The following is a 23,765-nucleotide window of genomic DNA, read 5'->3' on the forward strand; positions in this document are numbered from 1 at the left end:
GTAATAAAAATCTTGGTTATATAATACATCATGGTTCTTTGCTTTTTATACTTTTTAATTCCCTTCTTAAGAACAGTTTCTGTCACCCTGTCATTTCATCAGGATGCATTCATACATTTATGAGCCTAAACTCATAGGGAAAACATGGAAGCCTGCACCCTAGCAAACACATGGTCTAATCCCGCTGGGTGCTGGCAGACATCAATGGAATATGAAATGAGTGCTCAGTACCGAGCAAGACTGGCCCCCAAATCACAGTAATGCATTGCATCATTTTGTTTGACTCTATAAAAAGGGGCTCATATCAGTTGCATAAAAGGCGAGGAACAACAACAGACACTTGCCCCAACCATTTTGTTCTTAGGAGACCTCTAATAACCTTTAATGAAAACAAAATCACCTAGTAATGGAGCAATTAATATAAGTCATCAGTGTAATTACTATTTCTCTGAAAACTATTCAACATGTTAATTCATCAAGTGAAAGCTGACTAAGGGAGTCCTTTACACTTCATCAAAAGCTTAATGCACTTATCCATTAAACTGAAGTGCATGCAATTTATTAAACCAATAATCCAACTTTTCCTTTTCTTTCCTCTTTAAAGAAGAACTTTTACACTAATTCCAGTCTGAAAATGAAGAAAACAGACAAAAAAGCAATAGTTTTATAAATCTATTTTATTTTATCAGACAATATTTCTATATCTTCCCCTTGCTATCGTTAGAGATTATTATGTTTAAATTATGATCTTTCCTTCCAAGATCAATTTCCCTTTCTGCTAGTCTTCATAAGTACTTCAAAATTTTGTGTTTATTACATCACATGGAAATTTCTCAGATGATAAATTTAGAGTGATGACTATACTGCAGGATAAAATGAACCACTAAAAACCACAGATAAAGTCACCACCCATCCTTGGTCCTTCTTTCCCCGCCCCCGGGCTAAGTAAAATATCTGGAAAAGTTTAAAGGGGCTCTAAAAGCCATGGCTCTATCTGCAGTAGGATTCCACTGGTGCAGGAACTGAGGAAGACAGCTATAAGGAGGACTTCCAAGGATGAGCTTGCAAGCCCTGCCATAGATGATGTCACAGGGGAGAAGTATATGGAGGGAAAGACTGCAGAGATTACAGGCAGTCCTATAGCCTGTGGGCAGCTGGGGATGGTTCCCCAGGGCTAAGTTACGCAGGGAGCTGAGGAGCAGTACAGGATGAGAAGGCTGTAAAGGTGGCATAGAATCACTTTAGCCCCCACTTCCCGCTGCACGGAGAGTTCTGCATTAGCAGAATCATAAGCAGTGCTAATAATGTTAATAGCAACTTTTAATATTAATAGCTGAAAAATCTAAAATCTAATATGCTTTTCACTATTTATCTTGGTTGATTTTACCCCCTTTCCTTTCACACATTTCTCTGGACTGGTCATTTTTACATTTATTTCTTTAGTTTCTATTTAATTTGACTTGCAATTTCTTGCGCACTAGTACAATGCTGCAGTGTTTGTGTTGCAGACACTCTGGGAGGAATGTTTATTGAAAAATGTTTCTAGTGAAAATAATACAAAACTCATTGAAATATTTCTATTGGATTAGGCCACCTGACCGTGTCTCTTAAAACAGATGAGAAGATGGACTAAGATGGGGCCAAACCATGTTGAAACACAAATTAAAGCTCTGATCCAACAAATAATTATACACTATATAATTTTACTAATGTGAAAAGTCTGATTAAGTCTATGAGGCTACTTACATGAGTAAACCTTTACGTAAATATTTGCAAGATTGGGGTCATAATTAGCAGAGATTAGCACAAACCAAAACCTTTGATTTGAACATCTCCAAACTTTGAGAAAGTTTCATCGGGATTAGAGTTAGATCTAAATCTAAACTCCACATAGCTGACTATCTCTCTATAGTGGGCCAAACCAAACCCTAGCAGTCAATAACCTTTGGACAAATTCTCAATCAGATCTCAACTCTAGTAATTAGGAAATGTGCAAGGAAAATATGAAAAAGCAAGCATAATGGTATTGCTATTTGTCTTTGATTTGCATGTTTGAAAGTTTTCCTCAGTACGGAAGTTCTTCTTTAAACTAAATCTATGGCAGCTAGGAAGAATAAATAAAACAAAATAAACATTTTCAAAAATAAACTCTTAAGGGTTCTTCTATTCCTGAGGTCACCTTGTAACAATCATTCCCCGCCCCCCAAAAGAAGATACACTTCAGAATCAGTTTTAGTTGCTGTTATCACAAGCAATTCATTATTATTAAAATTATTATATTATTAAAGTAACAAATGATATGCTTGACAATAATGATGTAAGAGTGGAATGTTTGATTTTCATTTTTCATCAAGATCCAAATCCCAGTAAGATCAGTGGGAGTCTATTGACTAAAGTGGGTTTTGGATCAAACCCCAAATCGGGATATTTACCATTGCTGTATAGCACCTTAATCAGCACTTACAGTGTGCTTCTCTTATGTCTGATAAGAATCCCAGAGCTACAGTGATATAAAATAGAAGATTTTTCATACCTTTGGTTGAAGATCTGGATGAAGTAACACATAACCATTAGGGTCAATTGCAAAATAGTAACCATTTGGGCACAGCTGAAAGAAAAAAGAAACGATATGCACTGTTATTAGACTTAGTCTAATGAAAAAGATTTCATTATGGCCTTCTAATAATATTCAGAATGTGGAAAATATATAGCTTAAGGCAAAGCTAAGTATCTGGGGCGGGGGGGAGGGGGTGTGCTAACCAGATATCAGCCTCACCTACCATATAAGAAAGTTTTTAAAAAATCTTGTATTTATGTGGGTTTTGTTTTCAACTATGACAAAAATGTTATAGAAATTAACTCTAAAATATCTCGCCCTACACACGGGATATAAATTATACCTGCAACATACAAACTGAAGAAAAGGTCACTAACTTCATAATGAAGGTACACTGTGTACAGTGTAATGAAAAGACTACATAGATCAAACATCTGGATGACAGCACTCTCTGTGGTCTCCCCAGGAGATCTAAGGTCTGCTACTTTCAATGCTGGTAGAAGACAGGCGTAGTGTGCTAGTAAGCTGCATCCTGATGACCATTTTGTGGAGCAGCACTGATACTAGCTACAGAGGAAGCAATCACCCTCTAAAGCGGTCAGAGGAAAAGAAAGCATAGGTTATAGGAGATGTGGTGATCTGACTCCCATCTAGGACATGGTTAGATGGTCTGTGAAAGTGTGTAAAAAGAATTCATACATAAAGGGAAATAGCTAATACCAACAGAAGAGGGCAACTTACTGTAAACCGTGGTGTCAGTTTTTTTATGTCCTCCAAAGAGACATCAACTCCCATAACTCCAAGAATCAGCTGGTTCTGGGGTAAGATTATAAAAAGTTAGTGGCAGTTTTAACATGTTGACAATACACATGCAAACATGTAGCAGCTGAATCTTAATTTTGCTTTCATCTTTTTTTTTTTTTGGTGACAGGTACTAGTTAAAACTTCTTTTGGGTGATACATGCCTACAGAGAGAGAGAGTCAGCTGGTCTTTTAATGCAGAGCAGCATAGTTATGTGAAGGTGCAGATCAACTACTGCACTCATATGAGCTTGATTAACTGACAGGAAGAAGAGAGCAGCTGCATGTATTTTAAGGACCTTATGCTACACCAGCCAATAAATGGAATAATATTAACACCAGCCTCAGAGTAAAATATTTCAGAAGGCTAATAAAAAGGGGATGTGGAGCTTGAAGTGAAAACAATATAAAAAATGTACTTTCATGGATAAATGGGTAACAATTTCAAGAAGCAATAGGACTATAAAAGGTATGATATATCTCCATTAAAGTCATTAACATAAATATGGCCCACAAAATTATGATGACTTAAATGACATAGTAACAACATATAAAGTCTTTATGAACTTTCCCTCATGTTTTGAAAATTTACAATTTATACTATTTATTAAATCTTATTTCAAGTTTCCCTTCTTTTTTAAGGAGGGTACAAGTAGAACATGCTCTTTGGTGTGGGTATCATGTCTTCCTATGTGTCTATACAGGATACAGCATAATGACGTCCCAGTCCTGATGAGGGCTTCTAGGTGTTTCAGCCAAGATTTTGAAATCCTGCTTGTGATTTTGGGTACCCTGAAATCCCCTAAAGAGATCTGATTTTCAAAAAAACTCCAGGCACAAACTACTAGGAGTCTCAGGCGACACTCAAAAATTGAATCATGCAAAATCAGTACATACTTTTGACTGTAAGGTAACGATCAGTCAAACAACACAAAAGCCACTGTATTTAGCATAATGACAGGTTTCAGAGTAGCAGCCGTGTTAGTCTGTATCCGTAGAAAGAAAAGGAGTACTTGTGGCACCTTAGAGACTAACAAATTTATTAGAGAATAAGCTTTCGTGAGCTACATCCGATGAAGTGAGCTGTAGCTCACAAAAGCTTATGCTCTAATAAATTTGTTAGTCTCTAAGGTGCCACAAGTACTCCTTTTGTATTTAGCATAGTAACATCAAAGCTTGAATATACTGTGTACCATAGAGTCAGCGAACACAAGAACTTCCCGTGCAGTTCTCCTCTCTGGAAAAAGGAGTCATGCATCTCCATAATATCATTTCCTCCCATTCCAATTCCCATGGAGGGCACTCCAGAGGTTTGGAGTACATGTTGAGGGAGGCGGCAGAGACTGGGTGCCTTTATCTTTAGAATACACATTGTCCTCAAAAACCCTAAGGAGATTATCTAGGAAATGTAATAGAGTTTTACTTTCCCCAAAGAGCCCCACTGAGTTCAGGAACCTTTACTGAGTGAGTAGCACCTTACTTTACAAGCAGACCCAGTGAATTAAATGGGATCAGTGTGAGGTACGGCACTATTCCATGACTAAGAGTATAAGAACTTGATCCCGAATAGGAAAGGTTAAAGAGTTTATGATAAACTAGTTTGAGAAACATTATGGATCTAATACTTAATTTTTTTTCTGGGCCTATGTGGTCTCTGATAAATTTAAATCAAAAAGACTATTTTGGCTAAAATAAGCTTTTGCATACTTCAATCCACGAATGTATAAATGTAAATTGGAAACATGTCTGTTTTCTCATTTCTAACTCTGAATAAAATGTACATGATGACAGTTTAAGTGGCCCAGATTAACACTGAGGCTATGTCAAATATATATAATTTTTACATTCAACTTCAAAATACACTCTAGGTCTGATTCAGAAAAAAACAAAGCAGTGTCATGATACAGCAAAAAACATACATGGTTTCAACACTATACAGGGCCAAAGAATAGAATTATACCTATCTAATAATTAGATTTCATTCACTCTATCTATAAAATGCGCGTAAATTAAAATCTAATCTCTCTTTCTATATGTTAATGTTTAAATTAGTCTCCTACAGTTCTGCTACACACTTCACAAAAATACACATAAAACAGGTCTATGCCCTGAGGAGTTTATAGTCTACATAACAGCAGGTGAAGATATTCAAAGGTGAAAGAGGAATATATATATCTGTATACAGACAAGTTTGGATGCTTCATTTTGCAGTTTAAATAGGGTTGTTTTGTTTTGTATATAATTTATTACACACAACCTGATGTGTCATCTCTGAGAAAAGCAGGAAGCACTCTGTAAAGATAGAATCGTTTTTATTATCTAATGGAAGGGAAAAAACAGATAGTCCTCTTCCATTCTAGAAAACCCACCCAATTTTGCTGGCAATGCCCTAGAAAACTGGCTGTTCATCTGAAGTCCAAGCATCATTATAAGTATTGCCTATTATCGTGAAATTTCATAGCTTCGATGGGTTTTATAAATGTCTCTAGGCTTCTCTCTTGGAAAGACCTATGAATTATCATCACCTATTTCCCATGTAACTATTCATCCCCAAATGCATTCTCATTACCACCAGGTCACGCAGATAGATCAAGTAATATCGTATGTTGAAATTCAGAACAAGCAATGTGATTTGCATTTCCTTGTTCCCAGGTGGTTATCAGATAACTCGATATGACCATTTGTTTCTGGCTGTACAAAACAGTTATACTGTAGATAGTTCTTTATAGAAATATCTATTTCCATAAGGATTGCTACATCAAGTTTTATTAACGTAACTGAAACGTACTTTTCAGCTTTAAGTAATAGCTTACCTTGTTCCCTTGTTGGTCTTCTGTTAGATTAAAGACAGGCAGAGTCCCGGTAATGACAAGGCCCAGTTCCTAGAAAACAATCATAAGGGAAGAAAAAAAAATCCGTAATTAATAACAAATAGTAAACAAAAATAAATTAAGACAAAATCAGTGAGTTCCTTTTTTAAACCGATGTTATAAATCTGGGCTTTCGTTTTGCTAAAAAAATCCTGGAAAGCTATTAACTGAATAATTAATTCCAACAGTATTAAAGATCAATTGTATTTAATACATTGTGCAATACTTTTTTGAATAAACGATTTGATGAATACTTTTCCAGCTTCTTTTGCAGGGTAAAAAAATGTGTAAATATATTTACTGGTGTGTGTGTATGAAGGCTCCCCCCCAGGTGATAACTCAATGTCTAAGAAGAGTGGTGTTCTACAGTTAGAATATAATATCTCAACTCAAGAGAACTGTAGGTTGATGAGACTTAATTGACACCTATACATTAGTTCTCTCTCACACATTCTCTAATTAGCAGTAGTTATGGAAAAGAAAATCCAATTTCTTAAATCAAGGGGGTAGGAAAAAGGAAAGTAACAATTAAGCCAAATCAATACAGAAACATCAAATAGCAGGTTAAGCTACTTATGGTATCTCCTTTGTTTCCTAATGTCATTCCCAAAAGCAATACTTTTAAAAAGTGAGTATGTCTGGAATGATGTACACTAATCGCACTGTGAAAAAACTGTCACATATAACCTTCTGGAAGGTGATAGTGCCAAGAATTTAGCCAGAGCACTTGTTACGTGAACATATTTTGGTTGTATCATCCAGGCATGAGCAGACTGTGGGTATATCTGGATGGCCTGAATCTAATCACTGTAATGCAGGCAGATGACTGATACTAGAGAACTATCTTGGAGAAAAGTCTTATGATTTACATAAAGTGCAGAGAACCATTAACAGTCAAAATGCATGGTAATGAGACACACTAACTTCTATGAAGAGTTTATTATGTAAAAGCCAGTTTTCTAGGGCATAGAGAAGACAAACTATGACAAGATAAGACACAGAATAAGGGTTCAGAAGGGTATGGAGAGATTATTGGGGGGACAGGAAGGTAAGAGTGATCCCTGAAAGAAAGGTGTTTTAAAGAGGCATTTCAAGGAGGTGGGAGTGGATATTTAGTGAAGCAGAAGATGGAGCAAAGCAGAGTAGTAAAAAATTAAGGAAGCAGAAGGGGAAAGCAAAGTGATAGGCACTGAGCAAAAGGAGGAAATGAGAGCTGAGATCAAGGTGGGTACCAGAATATGTAGTGTAACAAGGCTCAGGATAAGGAGCCTGAATAGGATGAGTGATGTGATAATGCTGCGTAGAGATTCAAGAACGAGAGATGATTTGGTCTGAGAGAAGTAACAGAAAATTATACCTTAAACTGTTCCCCAGCTGTGTTCAGCCAAAACTGCTCCTCCTCAGATGTGCTCACTCAAAACCCTTTATCAGTTGTCCTTCCCCCAGGTGCTCACCCTGATCCATTCTTTACCTGAGATTACTTTTGGACAGACTGGTGGGGATGGATAATGAGGTGAGGGGATCAGAAAACATAATAATAGTCAAAGGGATAAATTACAAGTATTGTAGTAGTCTGGATACCTTGGCACTGGGAGACAGAGCTAAGCCATATTAAAGAAGGAGAAGTGACAGTCTTAGCAGGAGGCTAGATATGGGGAAAGCAGGAACTGAAATCACACTGCAGGAGTGAACCCAGGTGAAGGGAAAGACAGTGGAACTGTCATGGAATATAGAGAAGGAAGGTGGTGGAGAAGGATCTGGTGGAAAGATAAGGGGTTCTATTTGGAGAGGCTCCATTTACACGTACACAAAACCAAGCAGAAGGAGAAAAGTCAGGGATTAGAGAGGTTGATTTGTGAATTACCTATATAAAGAAGGTGCAGTCCACCTTCAGAGTGGATGAATTCATAAACAGACAGCGAGTATAAACTCTAGAGGGAGGAGAGGATGGAACCCAAAACAGCCCTTTGATGGATGCCAAATGATGGATGTTAAATGATAGGGGTAAGAGGACACAGAGGGCCACTGCCAGAAGCCATATTATGATAAACATATATAACAAGTGCCCTTATTATTAGAGATGGGCCTGAACTAGACCCCTAAATGTGAACATCCCTAAGCACTGGTAGTGGGGTTTCAAAATCCGATCCTGAACCCAGAACTAGCTTTCATGAATGGAGACCCTCTGCAATGGGCTGAACAAAGACCCTCCATTTGAACAGGCTCAAACTATCAGAAGGTTTGAAATCTGGATCCCTGTCCTCAACCGAGCACATCCATACTTTATTAAACTTTGTGGGGATTTTCAGGGAGGTGTTAAGGGCATTCCCTAACACATAGTTTTCTGCCATGTTAGATCATGATTCCTACAGAGGGCAGCTCGTTTACTTACCAGATCAGCGGGTCAGGGGTTACCAGTGTGGTTAGATGTTCGGCACTTTATTTTCTAAGCACTGAGCCGCAGACACTAGCCTTGATCTGAATTTTGCAACTTGGGTCCATCTTTACTTAAGTATATTTATACAGAGAATGTTTGGCTTGTTTACATATATGAACAAAGACATTAAGTAAAGGTTCAGAATGAAAGCTTTTTGTAACCCACTGATCACATAAACCAATGTAATGGTTATTTGCAGCTATCCCTGTTCTTTTTGTTTAATTAACCAGATCTCCTCCGACACCCATGTTACAAATTTAGCTTTGACTTTAGAACAGGATATGTACAGATCATATGAACTTTCCTCATAACATCCTTTATATTTCCAGTAAGTACCTCGACAGCAACCAAGAGAATGTGGTCAATGAACTTCTGGCTATTAAAACTGCAATGACACAAAATTGTTTCCTCTATGTCACACACTGTTCCATGATGGACTGATAAAAAAATAGATATTTTAAGGAAATGTGGGCAGGAAGAAGTGGATTTTGACATGACTCTAGATGACCATGTGAACTTGAATAAATATGTGATTTCAGCTGATCATTTTACAGTAATTTCTGCATGATTAGAAGTATGTACAGCAAGTTTATCTACTTCAGCTGTCCTGACTGCTGCTAATAATACTTAGTTTTTCATAGTTTCCTGCATATGTTTGTTTTAAAAGACCCAAATGATAAACTAGCGGCGTGGAAAGTGCTGGATTATGCCCTTTTGGTTGTTTCCTCCATCACATACAATAGTCAACTAAACAAGCAGTTGGCTGAGACAGTGGGCAATTGCAATAACCATGTACCTCTGGAGTCCAAATCCCGTTCACAAATCATGTGAAAATGAGGTGGCTGGTTTTCAGCTTATTTTCCCACAGAACAAGGTCTCCAGACAATTTAGCACAAGTGATGGTCTCTGCTGAGCAGAGGCCCACAATTGGAAAACAATTTTTTTTTCAGTTATTTGTTTTATGACAGCAGTGAGCTGCATTTAGAGATCAGCGTGTGGGAGGTATTTCTGGAATGAATCACATTTCTATCCATGTCATTATACTAGAAGAAAATGATAAAGATAGCAAGAACAGAAAATGTCCAGTAGTATAATAGCAGTTCAGAAAGCTGCTTTATGACAACTCAGAAATGTTACATTTTGGGTTGTAGGAGTTTGAGTCTTCTGTAGGTGGTGGGCAGAAATGGGAGAACTCTTCATTTTATAAATGTTTTTCCATATATACAAAATACTCTGCTTTTTCCACAATACAGTTCATAAAGTGTTGACTTAAGTTATGCATTTCATCTGAGTACTGTAAGGTTCTTTCCTTAAGATTTAAAAGCAATGGATATATTAAACTCATAAGCATGTATACTTCAAAATGCTCTATACTAAACAGATATTTTTCTTTTTACTACATAAATATAGCTCATACCAGTGCATCCAAATACACATTGGTCCACTGGACTTGTTTTGCTTTATCTCCAGCTAAAACCATCGGTCTCCCCAAAACGTCCAAATATTCCTGTCAAAAAGAGCAAGAAGCCCACCAGAGGCAAGACATTATCAAATCAACATTCAAAATAGTGCCAGGAAGAAAACAAAACACATGACAAAAAATAAAGTGAAGTCAGTACAAGGGCATGATTTCAACACCAGTAATATAATAGAAAAATACTTATATTCATTGCTCTCTGAAGTTATACATCAAAGCAGATCACACTTGGGTTTGTTCTACATACCACATTAGATTCAACAAGGGGTATTCTGATTCAGCAGCTCCACCTGAACACAAATCTATAAAAATGAATTTTAGGTTTAATAGTAATATGATGACAACATTGAAGAACCCTCAAGTGCATGAGGGAACAATGGGGTATGTAATTTGTTATGCTGTATATAATCAGAGAGCAATTACCAATAAGCACCTTCTCCAAAGTTACTTGTCAGAATAGATCACCACTACTGAAAAGATCCAGTGATGTCTCTAAAATAATCAAAAACAGTAACGACATTAGATTTCAAATGAGAAGAAAGTCAAACAATGTGAACAACAACAATACAGATGAAGATGACACTCCAGCAGTTTGTGAGGGAACAGGCAAAAGAATCTACTTTTGCCTTTTCTCCTGAGCCCTGGAAATTTGCTAACACAGGAAATGGAAGAACGATATACATGAGATAGTGAAGGAAAGATATATGTGAGCTTCTCTCACTAATGGATGTAGTAGACAATTCAGTGCTTCCTACTGTATTGTGCAGAAAACCAGTTGTTTGTTGTTCAGAGATGCTTCAAACAGAACTCTTTGAGAGAAATCCAATCCACTCTGTCTACTCAGAAACCACAGGAGATGGTGTATTGAAACTACTTATGATAAATAAATTAGACAGATATACTATACGTAGATCCAGGCCTGCTTCCCATGGGTTCACTATGGAACACTACCAATAATTTTCCTTCCCAGCCTAATAAGTGACCACTGGGAACATCTTGTAGGGCACTATCTACAGATCAAACCTACAGGGCTTCCTGACACAGGAGGCTTGGTCCTAGACTTTCTTTGTTAGTTGATGTAAAATGTGGCAGCCTGATTGTTAATTTGAAACAGGACTATCTTTTGAGAGACCAGATCTCTGAAGGTCCTCAGTGTTTTCAGGGGTGTCTTTATATCCATATAACTTATGTGCAAATGATATTCTTTGACATGTAGGTGGTGTTCTCAACCCTGAACTGCCTGAGACTGAAGTCTCTTAAGCCTCGGGGGGACTTAGGGGAAGAGGGCAAGACAGTATTGAGGCATTTTATTCAGGATCTGACTGCTCACAGTAGCATCTGTAAGTAAGTCTCCACGATGTTCTGTTAAGGCCCTAGCAGTCATGTGCCTAAGCACGCACAGACAGGTTAACGGCATTTGTGTCACTTTTTTGGAGTCACTGAGCTGACTTCTCTCCATAGCTACAACACAAAAAAAGCATGGGGGAAGTGGAACAAGAAAAATCCAGCACATTTTTCCAGCACAAAGTTTGAGAATCAAAAGATCTAAAGCTCTTTAACACTAAAGAAACTGTGGATGTGAGTCAATTGATCAAGATGGTGCTAACAACAGACAGAGCCAGTTCATAAGGATTTATGGCTGAAACTGTAAATACTGGGGTTGTAAACACTGGGGTTGAAACACCAGGTTAGCAATGATGTATGTCTTTCTACCATTGCAGGGTCTTGCTCAGGACACCACCTATTGGAAACAATAGCTTTAGAACTTAGAGGTGGCCTTTGCCTACCTTGAGCTGAGATGGGGATCTGATGAGGGGTAAATGTTCTGTAATGGTTTATGAGTGGACACCTTCAAATTTGTTTCACTCTGAAACTACATTCTTCTGGACAACATAGGAATATTCTCTCTCTATGGTTACTTTCAGGGATAGTTTAACATAGTCAGGTAAAACAAGAGCCCTGCAATCAAAACTTACCTTAAACCTAAGTTTATATATTTTGTGCCTACTAAATCACGGCTGACCAAGGAAGCTGAAGTGCCAAAATGGCTGCTATTTTGTTATTTCTTGCCAAACCAGATGCAGGAATTACCAAAAATGCCACAAGAAAGACTGGTCAAGTGAGCTTTTCATCTGAATATCATGGGTTTTCATCCAGATATCAAAAAATGAAAAGGATTTCAGTCTAGGACCTTTGTAGATTAATTTCTCCAATGTGAAAGAATGTCTTAACATTGTGAGAAATCACATGTATTTATCTGATATCAAACTTTCCTCTGTTTATCTTAAAAAGATGTATTTCATTTTACTTATAAAGCAAACCAAAAGTAATTGTTTTAAATATTTTACTATCACTACATTTCTTTGACTTATGACTGTACTTGCAGTTTTCAAGCACTATCGACTTACCTGTGTGTTTATTCTTATCGCTCCAATGGAAGGAATTTCATAGTAGTAACCTAAAATACATAATGGAAACAATAACATGCTGCTACATTATAATGCCATGCTCTTCATCTGAAATCACTTGAAAGAAAAAATCTATTTCCATATCTCATTAACTTACAATAATTGTGGAAAGTATCTTAAAAGCATTTGCACAAAAGAGCCTCTAAGCCATTCTTATTTAGTAAGACTTCATAGCAATGAATGGACATGTTAAGTTGTGCCATCACCATATGTGCTCCATGCTAGCTATTCCTGAGCAATGATGAGCTACTTTGTAACCTTTGTTTTTTCCCAGAGGAAGAAATGGAATTTTCATACATTTCCCCCCTCCATTTGCAGCTATTTTGAAGAACAATCATATTAAATAGGTATATTAATAGGCAGTGACAACAATACAATTATATGCTGGATAAATGTTTAAATCCAATTAAAATCTAGTTTGCCTTCACAATGAAGAGAACTCATCCACAGCATAAAAACACTGCTTATTGTGTGATAAGAATGAAAACATCCGTTTGACTTATCCTCTCACAAAATGTAAGTGGCATCCATTCATTTATCATTTGCATTGTTATCTATTTGCATTATAACATTGTCAAAGGCCCCAATCATGATTGGGGGCCCACTGTACAGCTATAAGAAGTCACGATCCCTGCAGACTACAGACTATCAATCACAAGTAATAGGAAGTGCGGGGGATGGTGAAGAAAGGTAACAGTAATAAAGTTAAACAGTTACATGGTATAACACTGTTCACCACTTGATTATTCCCAATGATCTGATTTAAAAATAAATGTATAAAATCTCTGCCTGCTTCTTTGCATGTGCAATTTGATAAACCACATTATAAACTGAATAGAGCTATAACATGGTCACTCAGCACCTTAAGCTGGTTGGTCAATACTAGATGAATAGCAAAAGGAATTAGACTGTCATAATGTAGAGATATACACACTATAATATGTAGAGAGGTTTACAAATACACTTACCCCAAAAAGTAAACATACACCTAGATCTCCTATAAATATAATATATAATTATGTTATATTGATCTACTGATCATTCATTGTCATAAACAGGTAATTGAGTGGGAAACAACTTGGAAAATAAGCGGGAAAATTGATATTCTTTTGCTATTAACACTAAGTGCAGCCAATCGCTCTGAAAATCAACAGTGGAAAAAACACCCTCCTAATCATCTTTTCCTTTTACCCTCTGCCATTGGCAATGCCCACTGCTCTTGAGAAGTTTTACCTGCACATGATAGGTCAAATTCTGAGGGGTGCAGAGTGAGCACACTATTCACTAAAGTCAAATATAATGGATTTCTCTGCACCATATCTCTCGGTAATCTCCGAAAACACAAGTTCAACTATCAGCTCTATTCGGCTGACTCCCAGATCTACCTATCTCTCTCTCTCTCCTCCAGAGTGATCTATTTCTATCCAAACTAAAATCTCCACCTGTCTGACAGCTCCTAAGAGAGCTCCTAATCTTCCTGCACAAACCCTCCCAATTGCGTCCTTTCTCAATCACTATGGACCACAGAATCAGCCTGCATGTCACTCAAGCCTGTATCACGGGCATCATTTCCAATTCTGACCCCTCTTTAGGTCCTAACACACAAGCTCTCTGTAAATCTTGCAGTTTCTTTCTGCAAGATCTCTCTCAAATACGGCATCTCCTATCCATCCAGCCAACTAAATCTCTCATCTCATGTCTCGATTACTGCAATATCCTTTTTTCAGGCCTTAATACATGTAAACTTGCCGTGCTCATATTCACTCAGAATGCTGAGGTAAAGGTCCTTCTGCTACCCCATCAACTTTGCCCGTGTCACCGCTCGTTTTGAATGTCTCCACTTTCTCTACCACATCAAATATTAGCTGCCTTGTTTTCACTTTCAAGGCCTAAGATGCAAGGCTCTATCACCCACTGTTTAAATTTTTAAACAAGCATTTTCATGTCTGCCCCCACTCTGTCCCGCCTGCTTGGGACAAATTCCCCTTAAACATCTGCAAAACTGATTCAGCCTCCTCCAAATCCCTCCTTGGCCATGATACCTACAAAAACTTGAAAATGGTTAGGCTACCAGTGTGCCGAGACCACAGCCTGTCATGCTGACCAATATTATTTTACTGTTTCATTGTACTGTCCCACCAGTTTCTCTATATCCATCTGTTATCTCATCTTGTACTTAGATTGTAAGCTCCTTGGGCAGAAACTTTTTGTTCTGTGTTTATAAAGCGCTTAGCACAATGTGGTCTTGGAGCATAATTAGCGCACTTGGACCTATGATATTAAAGATAATAACTGTGCTCATTACCTCTCAGTATTTGGACCTAAACTGGTAACAAGAGAAAAGTTGGGTGAGACTTTTACTTAAGTGGGAGAGTAGGAGACAGTCGGATGATAAACAAATTGCCAGCAACATAAAAATAACAAAGTATTTGTGGGAGGCAAAGGATAAGGGAGTCTAAAAGTTCAAGCATGTAAAGATGTTCAAGCATGTAAAGATCCATGTCTAGTTGGCAGCCGGTGTCAAGTGGAGTGCCCCAGGGGTCGGTCCTGGGGCCGGTTTTGTTCAATATCCTCATAAATGATCTGGAGGATGGTGTGGATTGCACTCTCAGCAAATTTGCGGATGATACTAAACTGGGAGGAGTGGTAGATATGCTGGAGGGCAGGGATAGGATACAGAGGGACCTAGACAAATTGGAGGATTGGGCCAAAAGAAATCTGATGAGGTTCAATAAGGATAAGTGCAGGGTCCTGCACTTAGTGACAGAAGAACCCAATGCACAGCTACAGACTAGGGACCGAATGGCTAGGCAGCAGTTCTGCAGAAAAGGACCTAGGGGTGACAGTGGACGAGAAGCTGGATACGAGTCAGCAGTGTGCCCTTGTTGCCAAGAAGGCCAATGGCATTTTGGGATGTATAAGTAGGGGCATAGCGAGCAGATCGAGGGACGTGATCGTTCCCCTCTATTCGACATTGGTGAGACCTCATCTGGAGTACTGTGTCCAGTTTTGGGCCCCACACTACAAGAAGGATGTGGATAAATTGGAGAGAGTCCAGCGAAGGGCAACAAAAACGATTAGGGGTCTGGAACACATGACTTCTGAGGAGAGGCTGAGGGAACTGGGATTGTTTAGTCTGCAGAAGAGAAGAATGAGGGGGGATTTGATAGCTGCTTTCAACTACCTAACAGGTGGTTCCAGAGAGGATGGTTCTAGACTATTCTCAGTGGTAGAAGAGGACAGGACAAGGAGTAATGGTCTCAAGTTGCAGTGGGGGAGGTTTAGGTTGGATATTAGGAAAAACTTTTTCACTAGGAGGGTGGTGAAACACTGGAATACATTACCTAGGGAGGTGGTAGAATCTCCTTCCTTAGAAGTTTTTAAGGTCAGGCTTGACAAAGCCCTGGCTGGGATGATTTAATTGGGGATTGGTCCTGCTTTGAGCAGGGGGTTGGACTAGATGACCTCCTGAGGTCCCTTCCAACCCTGATATTCTATGATGCTATGATTAATAGCTCTCTCACTAGGCAGAAGGTAACCTTATTTTGGATTCCGAGATCAGTTTATCCCAGTAGTTGTTGACTGTGGAATGTACCACCTGTAGTCTACTGTAAGTTTGGAACTAGAAATTCTATTATATTATTATCAAAGTACTATTATATTATTTCCTTGTTATCTCATTATGTGATTTATAATGCATCAGCTTGGTATCTACAATATCTTTCTTTCAATTAGCACTCAGGATTGTCTATGGTGGTAAGATAATTAAAAAGAAATGTTTTTCGACAAAATGATGGGTTTTGACGACAACATTTTCAGAAAAAAATGGATTGTCATACAAAAATCATTGGCTGATAAAATTTCGATCAAATCTTTAAAAAAATGGATTTTTTTTTGTTCAAAATGGTGGATGGAAATCTTATTCTTCTCTCTCTCTCTCTCTCTCTCTCTCTCAAAAAAAGCAACAAAACTTTTCCCCCACCATTTTTGTAGGCAAAAGGGTGAAAGAAAATACCCCCCCAACTTTAAAAAAAAATTCTCACTCCTTTTTTCTGAGAGAAAGGGGAACCCACCCTCCCATCAACACATTTTTAGAAATGATTTTTTTGTTTTGTTTTATTTCTTAAATCATTTTGATTTATTTGTGTGGAAATAAAAGGAAACACTGTGAAATATTTCAGACTGAAACTTTTGTTCATTTCATTCGACAACAAATGTTGACAAGCTCTACTCTTAGAAACATCTTTGCTTAATTTTCTAATCTGTCCTCAATATCAGCTTCTCATCTTCCACCAAAACAAGAACTTTCCAAAACATATACGATTTATGCTACACTATTAATAGAGAAAAGTAAAAATTGTTGATCATAACATTTTCCTGACAAAATATGGTTTTCTATAAAATTTTCTGATTTTTACAAAAATGTTTGAAATGAAACAATTTGTTTCAAATCAGCATTTGATATAATGAACAGAAATAATTAGAAATTTTGAAAATGTCAGTATATCAAAGCAAAACATTTCATTTCAAATAATAATTTTGAAACAAAATATTTTGTTCCATCAAAACTGTCAAATTGTTCTTGATGTTTTCAAATTAAAAAAATATTTAATATTTTGACTTTTCTTCCTTCTTGGGGATAAAAACAAATGTCACAATTTTTAGCATGCTCTCAACCAATACTTTAACAGATTTCAAGAAAAGTTTAACATTATTGTGCTTTAAATTTGGTTTAATTTTTCTAAATATCTTAGTATTTCACACTCCAATGGACTAGGAAATCTCTTTTATGGAAATACAGCTGGCTGCTCTGTACTGGTGTCACTTCTTTAAATGGTTTTACAGAGTGGATCGATCAGATAAAATTTCTGACAATTACATCAATATAAATGTAGTTTCTGTCTCAATGAGATCTTTTAGGGCAAGTTTTAACCTTTAATACCACAGGCAGGAATTTATGATTATCTGGAATTGAAACATCTCTACCAGATTTGATGACTCTGCTAACGACTAGCTAGACATTCTGCCACATTTTCCCTGTGTCTTTGTTTGTTTAGAGGCTCAACTTGAGAAAATATCCCAAGGCAATCAGAAGATTGAGATAACTGTGCAAGGATTTTACCTCCAACTCAGTTTACCACAGTAGGAGTCTGTATAAATTCATGCTACCAATTGCTATGATCGGTACCAAAAATCTATTCTCATTTTGTTGTCTATTATTCAGCTCAATTCTTTAAATCTGTTGAAGGAAGCTTGGACCTGCACACATTCGGTAACACTTTAATACCTATTGGTAATTAACACTCCTCAGACCTGGATAAATGAGGTGAGACTTCTCCCAAGAAACCATTACCACAGAAATCTCAAATCATGGCGGACAGAGGTCTGTTTTATTCAGTACTCTCAATTTATTAATAATAAACACCAAGGTTATTAATAATAATCCTATAATATCCATACTAATATTAGAACTGAATGGTCTACTAAAAAAGAAAAAAACCACAATATTTGGAGCCCTGATTCAAAACATCAAAATGAATTTGTAAATCCGGCTAAAGTTTTTAAATCTGTAGTCCTGTGTAACACCTACAGAATGGTTTAGATATTTTTTGGGTTAATCAAAACTTTATATAGGTATAAGCTCAGAGATATACACACGGTACCTTTATTTTGGCAGGCCATCCATTGTATGGGTCCTTTGTCATAATTATGTTGACCAACAGAAAATGTGAATACACGTACCTAAGCAAATTGAAAAGAAGATACACATCATTTTTCTCCATGTCATCAATCAGATGCCAATTTCAGTGCTACTTGGATGTCTAATTCATTTAAACAGTGTGATAACATTCTAAAATTCTAGCATTGCATCCCAAACCTTACAATAGCTGCATTGAGGTATGTTATATCTACACCTTGATATATATGATATTTAAATAGTATAAAGACTAGTGGGAAGAACACTCATCCATACTCTCAGTACTCTGAGTCCAATAGACAAGGTTACTATTTACAAGACATCTAAATACACTTGTTTTGGGGTGTGAATTATCATTTTTGAGCATTTTATTAAATTACCTCATGTAATCATTTTGAGTACTGTGTTGTCCACAGGGAGATGTAGCGTGCATATTTTAGGCAGCAGAAATCAGTGCAATGCAAAATAAGATTTTCCAAGATATTACAGAATTTTGATGAGGACCTTTACTCTGAAAGTGAAACTTGCAAATAATACACAGAGTAAAGTTTAATTAGACCCAGACCTGCAAAACTCCCACTCACTTCAATGGGAGTTCCATGTGTAAGGACCTGTTCAATTAAGCTCTTAAAAACTCCTCACTAAAACATACTCTTTTGAGGATACAATTTTGTCTTGTTTCATAGGTACCGCCCCACTGACTTCCATATCTGTGTACTTGAGAGCAAAATTCGCTACAGAGATGGTCAAAAATTTTCTATCCATTTCTTTCTAAACAGAAAAACCCTATCCTGTTCATAAGACTGAAATCCTGGAGTAGCAGATAAATCTGTTGTGCAATTATCTGCAGACTTTGTGACTGGTAATTCAGGCCAAGGCAGTAGCGCGGTGTGATCTCTGTAGCAGTTCTATAAGAAATTTGGAATGAAACCCCTTGACAATGAACAGAAGAGAAATTTATCTGATCTACTGCTCCTCAGGGCTTGTCTTCACTACTGAAGTCAGTCGACCTAAATTATGCTACTCCAGCTACTTGAGTAAGGTAGCTGGAGTCGACGTAGCTTAGGTCGACTTACCGCAGTCTTCACTGTGCTGCGTCGACGGGAGATGCTCTCCAGTCAACTTACCTTACTCTTCTCGGAGAGATGGAGTTCTGGGGTTGACCAGAGAGTGCTCTGCCATCGATTTAGCGGGTCTTCACTAGACTCACTAAATCAACACCCGCTGCATTGATTGCAGCAGTGTCAATCTCCCTGGTAGTGAAGACAAGCCCTCAGATACTTCCTGGGGATCAATAGTAGTAAAGAACAACAATTAAAGCAATTGGGCATTTGTTAATTACAGTTTGACTTGGCAAACTGCTGGGGCATTAGAAAAATCATTCTCAGAATTTTCCTTTATCTATTGATTCATCCAGAACCAAGGAAAATGGTCACCTGAAAAGACAAGTTAGCAAGTCTTGCAAGTCCTGCCACCCTTGCTCATGCTGACTTACAATGGGACTACTCACAGCTTAAGGTACTACTAAAAACCAAGACTGGCCCTTAAAGTAGAAAACTAGAGACACATACTATGTTCAGCTCTAAGAGACCAGTCGGGAGTACCCTCCAAATTTTATTAAATGGAACAATCCTATTTTCAGGCAACTGAGTATACAGGTGTGTTGTACAGAGTTGCATACCTTGTTTTATCATATTTGAATCAGCTGTTAGTAATAATCAGCTAATTCTCAGTTTCGCAAACTCTGATGACATTAATTAATTAATTATTTTATTTAGCTGTGCATAGCACTTTACTTTCTAGCATGTGGGAAGACAGGTCCTTGCCTCAAAAAGTTTATAATTAGCATTAGATGGAGGACACAAGATTAAAAAAAAAACAAAAAAAACCCTCCTAGTCATAGTGGGGATATCAAGGACAGAAGAAAGACAATGGAGAGAAAGAAGGACAATTGTTGTTATAGGGAGAATGTGGTTTTCCAAGAATCAAAGTAATTTGTTTTGTTTTGCATTTCCCTCCAATTGGACAGGTGCATGCAGGTCAAGGTAAAATGAAGGGTTCTGGCTGCTACAGATATTAGAGATTTCAGGCGCTCTAGAAGCTGTTATAAAGGCAGAGGTTAAGAGCCATTATTAAATGCAATAAAAGCAATGCTTTGGTTACAGATGTTAGTTTTTATCTATGTTTTTTTTCTCCAGTGTGCTACTGGAGTAAAGTAAAGCAAGAAATAATTATGTGCTTCCTCTAGTACATCATGTACTGTAAGTATAATACAAAAGAAATGGGTTGATGTGGGTTATTCGAAAAAGTAGTTATATAACAACTGGAACAAATTCAAATGCACTTTTAGTATAATAAACAAACAGGGCAAATTCTTTATTCACAGTTGATTTCAATGTGGTTGTATGGTTTGATGAGATCAAACTTTTGCTCAGTAGGTTTGCTTGCCTTAGTGTAGGTAGAAAACATTTACTCATACCGGACACAGACCAAAGACCATGGAAGTCAGTAGGAGTCATTCCACAGACTTCAACAGACTTTGTATCAGGCCTGTGTCACTGAGGACAAAGAACCGAAGATGTAAGCCTATATAGTGTTATAGACCAAAAGATGGCAAATTAAAGGGGAAATCAAGATCAGTGGGGTAAAGCATGTCCCAGGAAATTATTTTTCACTATTTAATGCGAACAAACAGACAGTGAGCTGTAGCTCACGAAAGCTTATGCTCAAATAAATTGGTTAGTCTCTAAGGTGCCACAAGTACTCCTTTTCTTTTTGCGAATACAGACTAACACGGCTGCTACTCTGAAACGACTAATTAAACCCACTTTTCTAAATATAAATCTTAAGGCTGCTTTTTTTTCCATGCCACGATGCACAAGCCAGAAATGCTATACCCTTTTTAGGCTGCCCCAGTTAAAATTCTAAACACATCTTTCCTTATTATTGCTTTATTCTGTGGGTATGCTTCGTAACACATAAAACAGTGGATTATTGTGAAAAGGAATATGAAGGATGTTTTGATTTTGTTATGAACCAGATTTTGTTATGTCTTTCATTAAATCTCTATTTAGGTCAGTTAGGCTGCCATAGGGTGTTTATTGATAATTTACCTCCCGAGTACTGTCTTAATTCATCATTGGGGCCCGATTCAGCAAGGTACTTAAGTATACGCCTAAGTTTAAGTGTGCAGGTAGCCCCATTGAAGTCAATGGAAGTACACATGTGCTTAATGTAAGGCATATGTTTAAGTGCACTGGGGATTTAAAGCTGCTCTTCTTCCAATTTCTTCAAAATGAGCTGTTCCTACCTGTCCTTCTCAGCCTTCCATATATTTTTGCAATCAATACCTATCTCTAACTCCTCACACTCACCCCAATTTAACTTCAAACTGCAACACTGGCTGACAAATTAATTTACAATCTCATGTAGAACAGAACAACGGTTTAGTTGGAGATATCTTTAAAACTCCGTTCTCAACAAAGGACCAGATCTAAATTGCTGTCACTCCAAAGCATACATTTTATGTGTTGCGAGGCTCCAACGGATCATTGCTGATTTACACCTGCTCAGGATTTAGCCCTAAATTATTCTGTTACCTGTTCAGACAATTTCATTCCAAAGCACTGGAAACACTGATCTAAGAACAACTTATTTTCTACCTACATAATATTTCAGTTCCTACTGAAAACTCAGAACAAAATTAGAGCCATTAAAGACACTAACATCTGGATATTGAGGCAGACGATCTCTGTTGTGTAACTGGGGCCTGATACAATGCCAGTCTTTCCAGTGACTTCAATAGGCTTTGGATCAGACCCTTGAGAATACTTCATTTGTGCCTAGACTTTTGTTTTAAATAAGACAAAACTGGGTAAACTGACTGTTTTTTCCCCAAGATAACAGTGGGGAAATAAAATAAAATAAAAATTACTCCTGAACTTCCCTGCAAGTGAGGTAATTTTATATCAGTTTTACAGATGGGAAACCTGAAACACAGAGAGAATATCTGGCTTGCTTAGTATTGCACAGATAGTAAATGAAATCCGCATTAGTGTGGAGATAGCATCTGAAAACTGAGAAGAAAGATACCATGGAGATTTTTACACATACACACACAAACATGATTCACTTTGATGAGTATACTGAATCAGAATTAGTTATATATATTAAAATATAGTATTAAAATGCTAGTCTTGAATAAATCTTATGTACAGAAAGTGGCTGGAAGGCTAACATACTAACTTCACTGAAGTGCACAATAAAGTGTAGACTTTATGGACAGGTAAATTAACATCAGATTCTGATACTCTTAATTTCAATGAGACTATGGCGGAGTAAGGAACTACTCAACATGTGTAAAGGTATCAAAATCAGGCTCTTGATGTCTCACAGAGTGTGGTCTTAGTCGCACCAGTTAGCACTTCCTACTGTCAAATCCACAGAGCAGTATGGGCAGAATGACACTGTGTTTGATGATGATTATTAATTGTAATTTATATTACAGTAGCACTAAGAGGTTCTGATTGACATCAGGGCCTCATGGTCCTTGATACTCCAAATACACATGGCAAGAGACAGTCCCTGGCCTGAAAAGCTTTTAGCCTAAACAGGCAAAGGACATGAGAGAGAAATAATCATCCCCATTTCACAGGTGGGGAGCTGAGCAGAACTTGTTCAAGAGCACACAGTGAGTTTGTAACACAGCCAAGAATTGAACCCAAGTCTTCCGAGTCCCAGCTCGGGTGACCAGATGTCCCAATTTTATAGGGACAGTCCTGATATTTGGGGCTTTCTCTTATATAGGCACCTATTCCAGCCCCCCCCCCCCCCGCCACACACACACACTCTGTCCCGATTTTTCACACTTGCTGTCTGGTAACCCTAGTCCCAGCCCAGTGCTTTGACCACAAGATTATTATAAAAGGAGGCTGCTTGGGGCTCAGCTCAGAAAAATTCAAGACAGCTTTCCAATTATAAGTCCTGATCATTAATTTCCTCTGGCTTGTTTCAGAATCTCAAAGCTTCTGAACAGTCAAATTATATTAATTAAGGTTTTTATTAGTAAAGAACAAAAATATTTTAATACATCCCTATTCAGTGAAGAGAAAATTGGCACAGGACCACCCAAATGTTTCTGGTCAAGAGGCAATAAGAAAGAATGTTACTACAATATTCATTGAAATGTGAAGGGGTTAATATTTGAAGTCTTCCACTTTATGCTAATTCACACATATCCCTAAGCTATGTCTTCACTGACAAAATCCTTCAAGTGACTTCCACTTCTAACCTCTTAGTGAAAAAAATGTTTTTGTCTGTCTTTATCCTTCTGGACATTTTTTAAAAAAATCTGCATTCAATAGGAGATATTTTATAGTGCAAAGGCAGAAAATACCATTAAATTGTGACCTGAGGAGCAATCTCTATATTAATAATCCTTTACAAGTTTCAATAATA

At 37.4% G+C, this 23,765-nt stretch overlaps 1 protein-coding gene across 2 annotated transcripts in view; it reads right to left on the reverse strand.

Annotated features, from left to right (window-relative positions):
* Window positions 1–23,765, reverse strand: part of CACNA2D1 (calcium voltage-gated channel auxiliary subunit alpha2delta 1) — a 651,754-nt gene that overhangs the window by 71,947 nt on the left and 556,042 nt on the right. For both annotated transcript variants that reach the window (XM_074942556.1, XM_074942557.1), the window contains exons 13-18: window positions 18,274–18,352; window positions 12,551–12,600; window positions 10,083–10,172; window positions 6,172–6,240; window positions 3,299–3,373; window positions 2,534–2,608 (exon numbers count right to left, since the gene is read on the reverse strand). In XM_074942556.1, the coding sequence (XP_074798657.1) occupies window positions 2,534–2,608; window positions 3,299–3,373; window positions 6,172–6,240; window positions 10,083–10,172; window positions 12,551–12,600; window positions 18,274–18,352 (438 nt within the window). The remainder of the gene's footprint in view (window positions 1–2,533; window positions 2,609–3,298; window positions 3,374–6,171; window positions 6,241–10,082; window positions 10,173–12,550; window positions 12,601–18,273; window positions 18,353–23,765) is intronic.

This window comes from Natator depressus, chromosome 1 (genome assembly GCF_965152275.1).
Source record: "Natator depressus isolate rNatDep1 chromosome 1, rNatDep2.hap1, whole genome shotgun sequence".
Lineage (NCBI taxonomy): Eukaryota > Metazoa > Chordata > Testudines > Cheloniidae > Natator > Natator depressus.